Source organism: Octopus bimaculoides, chromosome 1 (genome assembly GCF_046866305.1).
Source record: "Octopus bimaculoides isolate indiv1 chromosome 1, ASM4686630v1, whole genome shotgun sequence".
Classification (NCBI taxonomy): domain Eukaryota; kingdom Metazoa; phylum Mollusca; class Cephalopoda; order Octopoda; family Octopodidae; genus Octopus; species Octopus bimaculoides.
The window spans coordinates 159,417,028-159,424,527 of NC_142928.1; the positions used below are offsets into that span (position 1 = coordinate 159,417,028).

The window sequence follows — 7,500 nt, forward strand, 5'->3', positions numbered from 1 at the left end:
GAAAGCACACACACGCGCGCGCGCGTGCAGACACACACACACACACGCACACACACACCCACCCCCGCGTATATACCCACTGAAGCGTACAAGATTCTTCTTGCGTAAATTCTTCACCTTAGCCGTTAAAAACAATCCCCAAAAGTGTATAACAAAATATGTCCTGCATTTGTAAAAAGCAATCTCGCTCTTACAATCCACATCACAGAAATTCCATAAAGATAGTTTCCATTCTTGTATTTTAGTATTGTAGTCATCTATTTTACTTCTATCAGTTCGTTTAGCCTCAAGCTGTAACTAAACTATTTTCATGATAACGAAAAATTCGGACAGATTGAGGTACACCATTTTGTTTTCTGTGTTACAATTTTTTAAAAAATTGCATCAATCATTTACAATTGCCTCAAGGAGTTTCTTTGTTAGTTGTTTTGTTGCTTTTATGCTTTTGTTGTTGGTTGCCTGCATGACTATGTGTATGCCTATGTGTCATTGTATGTTTATGCGTATGTGCACGTGTTAGATTGTGTATGTGTAAAAGAGTGTGCAGTTGCATACATGCTTGTATAAATATATGCGTACATGTTGTTAATCTATCGATATTCGTATGAGTGAATTTGTATGGATAGCTTTATAAGTTTGTTTCTAGGAAAATGTTAGTGTATTTTTGTATTAGTGAATTAGCCTGTCAGTATACTCGTGTGTACACGGGAGCGCTGCAGTGAACCCAATATGCAGAAAATAGCAAACTTTATTAATGTTAAAATACTTGTAGCTTTTAATAGCGAGAGCAACAACAATAATAGCAATGGTTCTCTATTATTATTATTATTATTATTATTATTATTATTATTATTATTATTATTATTATTATTATTATTGTTGTTCAGTAGTTTTATTTTTATAACGTGCTTTCACTTCACTACCGAGCGCAGCTCTGTGCGCCTTGGGTATGTGCTGTGGTTTGCTGTGGTGCTCTTATGTTTACTGTATTGAAAGTGTTTTGCGTAGAATGTGTGCAATACCCAGTAGTGCAATTTTCTGTATGTTATATATATTTGTAAGTCCTGGTGTTTTTGTTATGTATTTGTCTGAATATTTTTTTATTATACCTAAGGCACCTACTATGATAGGAATTGTTTCTGTTTTTAGATTCTACATTTGAGTTACCTCTATTTCCAGGTCTTTGTATTTTGAAAGTTTTTCCATTTCTTTTAGAGAAACGTTGTCATCTGCTGGTATTGATACATCAATTAGAAAGCATTTTTTTTCTTCATGATCTTTGACAACTATATCTGGTCTATTTGCCTTAATTTCTCTATCTGTGAGTATTGGCATATCCCAGAGTATGGTTGCTTTCTCGTTTTCTGTGACCTTTTCTGGCGTGTGTTTATACCATCTTTTTTCTGTTGTTATTCCATAGTGTTGGCATAGCTTCCAGTGTATATAGGTCCCAGCTCTGTCGTGTCTGTGAATATATTCCTTCTTAGCCAGGACTGGGCAGCCAGAGATAATATGATTTATTGTTTCTTGTGCATCTCCACAAATTCTACAGTTACTTGTTGTATTTCTTTTCATTATGTATTTTTGGTAATTTCTGGTGGGGTGGCTTTGGTCTTGTGCAGCAATTAAAAATCCTTCAGTCTCTGCTTTGAGTCCTGAGCTTCTCAGCCATTGCTGGGATTTTTCTCTGTCTATTTCTTTCGCATTTAGTTTAGCCCAGTATTTACCATGTAGGGGCTTTTCTTGCCATCGTTTTATCATGGTTCGTTGCTGTTCTAGTTTTAGTTTGGATTTCATTTGTTTTATAGCTTTTGTTGTTTCTTCTTCTTCTTCTTCTTCTTCTTCTTCTTCTTCTTCTTCTTCTTCTTCTTCTTCTTCTTCTTCTTCTTCTTCTTCTTCTTCTTCTTCTTCTTCTTCTTCTTCTTCTTCTTCTTCTTCTTCTTCTTCTTCTTCTTCGTATTTGTTAGGTAGATTGATTTCTTGTTTGTATTTGTCAGCTTCCTTAAATACTGAAAACAGCTTTTTGTTTTGCTCGTTTTGTGGCTATTTGTATTAGTTTCCCTTGCTTTTGGAGTAGGTATTTTTGCAGTCCTATGGTGGTTATTTTATAATAGTTTTCTAGTTGTATAAGACCCCTGCCACCTTCTGTGCGTTGTATAAATAGCCTTTCTACGTCAGATTTTGGTTGGTGCATCCTATATCCTGTCATTATTTTTCTTGTTTTCCTGTCTATTTTACATAATTCGTTTAGTGTCCAGTTAAGGATGTTGTAGCTGTAGCTTATAACTGGGACAGCTAAAGTGTTGATACCCATTATCTTGTTTTTAGCATTGAGCTCTGTTTTTAGTATTGATCTAACTCGTCTATAGTACTCTTTCTTTATTTTTTCTTTCATTTGTGTATGTTGTATCCTATCTAGTTCATTGACTCCTAAATACTTGTATGGTTGGCTTTCGTCTAGTTCTCTTATTTCATTGGCTTTATCTAGTGTTATATTGCTGCTTTTAACTAATTTTTCTCTTTTCAGGGTTGCTTTGTCACATTTTTCTAATCCGAATTTCATATCTATTTCCTTGGTAAAGCCGTGTACTGTCTGTAATAGTGTTTCTAGCTCTTTGTCGTTTTTAGCATATAATTTTAGGTCATCCATATATAGAAGGTGGCTGACTGTTTTTCCGTAGCATTTGTAACCGCATCCAGTTCTATTTAGCAATTCTGTTAAAGGTGTGAGTGCCAGGCAGAACAGGAGAGGAGAGAGCGTGTCTCCCTGGAATATTCCTCTTCTAATGGGGATGGCTTTTGTTTTCACAAGTCCCTCTTTTGTTTCGAGCTGTAACACTGTTTGCCATTTGTTCATTGAGTGCCCTATATATTTTATTATAATTGGTGCCACCTTGTTTATGGCTAGCGTTTCCAGAATCCACGTGCGGGGAACACTGTCGAAGGCCTTTTGGTAGTTCACCCAGGCCATACTGAGGCCTTTCTTCTTTCTGCGGCTGTCTTCAGTTATGGCTTTATTGATCAATAATTGATCTTTACAGCTGTATGAGCCCTTGCAGCATCCCTTCTGCTCTTCTGGAAACAGGTTGTTATTTTCCAGGTGTTTACTCAATCTCTGCGATATTATTGCAGTAAAGGCTTTGTAGATCGTAGGGAGACAGGTTATAGGTCTATAGTTTTGTGGTTTCTCCGTTTCCGTGGATTTGGGGATTAAGATGGTTTTCCCTTTCATGAGCCATTCAGGCATTGTCTCTGGCTCTGCTAGTATGCTGTTAAAGTTTTCTGCCAGCTTTTTATGCATTCCTGGCAGGTGTTTTAACCAGAAATTGGGGATCTTGTCGTGTCGAGGTGCCTTCCAGTTGCTTAGTTTTTGCAGTGTCTGGGTGACCTCTTCAGTTGTTATAGGGGCCCAGAGTTGCTCAGGTGCTAAGTTCGTTGTTTTAATGGTCCTTTTCTGGGGTTGTTGCTTCACCGACCATATTTGTTTCCAGAATTTCTCTAGTTCTTCTGCTCTACCCAGTTCTTGGTAGAGTTTTTTGGGGTTGGATTTGAACTGTTTGTTTATTATTATTATTATTATTATTATTATTATTATTATTATTATTATTATTATTATTATTAGGCGAGCTGGCAGAATCACTAACACGCCGGGCAAAATGCTTAGTGGAATTTCGTCCGTCTTTACGTTCTGAGTTCAGATTCCGAGGAAGTCGACTTTGCCTTTCATCCTTTCGGGATCGATAAATTAAGTACCAGTTGAATACTAGGGTCAATGTAATGAACTCATTATTATTATTATTATTATTATTATTATTATTATTATTATTATTATTATTATTATTATTATTATTATTATTATTATTATTATCGACATTATTATTATTATCAACTCACGCGATACATATCGAGAAGGATGGTAAAGAACCTGGCATGTGTGGGGCTCTGATCCATTTGGATCAATCCAAAGCATTTGATAGGGTCGACAATCTGTATTTGGAGGCTGTCCTCAAGGCGGCTGGTTTCGGTCCCGTTTTCAGAGGCTGGGTTACTGCAATGTACAGCAACAACTGTTCGGTGGTCAAAGTAAATGGCCACTACTCGGAATCATTTAGTATCACACGTTCGGTTCGTCAAAGATGTCCACTTTCACCCCTTCTCTATGCTCTGACACTCTTTTCCTCTTGAGCTTTCCATGCTTGATACGATTTCGTTCAAATTCTCTCTTCTTATTCATGCATGTTTTCCTTCACAATAAACGATCCAGTGCGAAGTTTACTCATCCATTTTCCAAGATCTTGACCTTCTCCAGTCCTTATACCTTAATTTCAAATGTGCGCTGGTCTTTTACCACTAAAGAGAAATTGCTCAGAGATCCTAACATCTTACATCCTGACCCCGATGTAGACGTACTTGAGGCTCTATACTAGTAGAATTATTTCGTTCGAGAACTTCAACATCACTTACATACATTTCCCTCAGATACTCAGTAGATGGCGGAGATATTCTTGATGGTATCATTCTAGCTTTTTTATGCGACTCCGATCCTGGATCACCGTTCGTTACGACGACGTGTGTTCCAGTTGATATGATCAAATGAACAGCCTGCTCGTGAAATTAATGCACAAATGACTGACTTCTCCACAAACGTGCGTATCCTTAGCGTAGTTCTCAGGGAAGTTCAGCGTGACACAGAGTGTGACAAGGCTGGCCCTTTCAATTACAGATACAACTAATTTTTACCAGCTGAATGGACTGGAGCAACGAAAAATAAAGTACCTTGCTGAAGGACCCATCGCACCGCCAGAAATCGAACTTACGACCTTACGATCATGGTCCGAATACCCCAGCCATTAAGCCATGCACCTTCCGGTAAGTAACTCAGGTTTAACATAAATGAAGACAAAAGACGAGTATATATAAATACATACCGACATACATACATACATGTATGTATGTATGTATGTATGTATGTATGTATGTATGTAATTATGTATGTATGTATGTAATTATGTATGTATGTATGTGTGCATGTATGTAGGTATGTATGTATCAGGGACGTGCCGCCTGGGTAGGCAAGATAGGCAGCGCCTACACTGAATAGAATAGATCGATAGTAATATTTTCCTTTTTATAGCAAAACATGCACCTAATCCAATAAAATTATGAAGGTTACTCTGATTACTATGCATAAAACACAAAATATCTTTTAAAACACAAAATATAAAACACAAAATACAAAATATTTTTTGTAGATTAGCTAGACATAATCTGCCTCTGCCTTTCAATCTCAGTATTAAGGCAACGCATAGAACTGCTGCGTACATTCCTACCACAACGTTTTCTTTACGCGCTTTAAACGAAGAAGTAAATCTGCCTACAACTCAGTCGCGCGCCAGTGTTTCGCATATTTTGTGTGTGTTTTACTACATAAACGTCACTAACTGCTTACCCTGAGTAATTACTCACGGCACGTACCTGGTATGTATATATGTATGTATGTATGTATGTATGTATGTATGTGTATACTTATATATATATATATATATATATATATATATATATATATATATATATATATATATATATATATAGGACAGTTTTAAATTTATTTATTTACTGCTGACTATATGTTTACGCATCGTACTAAGTTCGAATTTATAATGGATAAAGATGTAGCTCTTTGCGCATGTGTTTTCGGTACATATTTGCAACTGCATAACTATTCATTAATTAACGATCTTGATGACGATCTACAGATTCCAAATTAGTATATTTGGCAAATAATAGAGAAACTCGAGTTCGGGATTAACTAATTCATTTCTTCTTCGTTCTGGTGTTATAACAGTGTGCTTCAAGAATTCTTTTATCGTGGTTTGTGTTTTAACTGTTCTTTAACTGTCTCCTCTCAGTGTATAAAAATACTTTATACACTTTATATTTTAATATATATATTTATACATATATGTGTGTATGTGTATGTGTTCGTGTGTGTGCTCGTATGTGTGTGTGTGTAATAACTCTTTGAACTGTTAATGTAACCACGGTGTTTTGGTGACCTAGCTTTATTTGCATTAATTTACGCTGATACAATTACATTGTATAACGCTGAGCATACATATTAATGCAAATATGAACGAATTATTTCTTCCATATTGAAATTAATACTACATAAAGAAGGTTGCGAAACGACTGCAATGAAGTCATGTGGTTAAATAAATCTTCATCTTTCACATACCGTGACTTTATGCATCACACAAACACGCACGCACATACACACCTACACACATACACACATATATATATATCCCCCCCTCTCTCTCTCTCTCTCTCTCTCTCTCTCTCTCTATATATATATATATATATATATATATATATATAATAAAATAAATAATAAATGCGCCCTTTTAGAGCCTAGCCAGGCTCATGGGCCCGGTTTCCCGGTTTCAATGGCGTATGTGTTCCCCAGCTGGACGGGACGACAGTCCATCGCAGCGTTACTCATTTTTGCCAGCTGGAGCAACGTGAAATGAAGTGTTTTGCTCAAGAACACAACGCGTCACCCGGCCAAGGAATCGAAACCACAATCTTACGATCATGATGCTGACACCCTAACCACTAAGCCACGCGCCTCCACCTCTGTTTGTATATATATCGGCAAAACAGACCGATAGAATAAGTACTAGGCTTACAAAGAATAAGTTCTGGGGTCAATTTCTTCGACTAAAACCCTTTAAGGCGGTGCTCCAGCATGGCCGCAGTAAAATGACTAAAATATGTAAAAGAATAAAAGAATGTGTGTGTGTGTGTGTGTGTGTTTGTGTGTGTGTGTGTTTGTGTGTGTGTGTGTTTGTGTGTGTGTGTGTGTGTGTACATGCAGTGTTTATAAAATATGCGTAAGAAAAAGTTGACGCTTACTTTTCGAAGAATGCTACAGATTCGACCTTCTGGTTTGGTAAAACATATTGCCAGCTTTGTACGATAGCAGCTTTTTCTTTGACCATCAATCCAGTAGCAGGATCAACATCTTCTTCATCCTTAGCAGGCATGATTCCAAAGTTTCGTAGTATTGAATCCACAATCCTGAATATTATTCCAACAAATTGGAGTATCTTATTTAAAAGCTTTGGTCTGCCAGTTGAGGCATATACGTTTAGAGAAAGATGTATATGTCTATATCTTATTTATTCATTTACTGTTTTCATATATCTGCAAAGTATCTGTGAAAAGAAGAAAGTAAAATTGTATGAGAAGTTTCTTTGGTGAAACTTAATGTACAAAAGGAATTTTGGAACATCATGCAAGTCCTCGCCTTTTTGTAGTCTTTCTAGAACGTTTTTTTAGTATTTACTTAGTTGAGTTCTGTCTATTTCTCTCCCAGATATAAATACCATCGTTATAATTTGAACTGAATCCTTGATACTTAATAAAACGCTTATCAGAGATGCAGTATCAAAGTCACTGTTTACAACAGTAAATTATACTTCTTGCTTTATGGCACAG

The 7,500-nt window shown here is 36.4% G+C and overlaps 1 protein-coding gene across 1 annotated transcript in view; it reads right to left on the minus strand.

Annotated features, from left to right (window-relative positions):
* The window catches only part of LOC106874088 (globin-like), a 142,836-nt gene that overhangs the window by 12,701 nt on the left and 122,635 nt on the right, over positions 1–7,500 (minus strand). The window contains exon 3 of the mRNA XM_089361464.1: positions 6,916–7,217. Coding sequence (XP_089217590.1) covers positions 6,916–7,046 — 131 coding nt within the window. The 5' untranslated portion in view covers positions 7,047–7,217. The remainder of the gene's footprint in view (positions 1–6,915; positions 7,218–7,500) is intronic.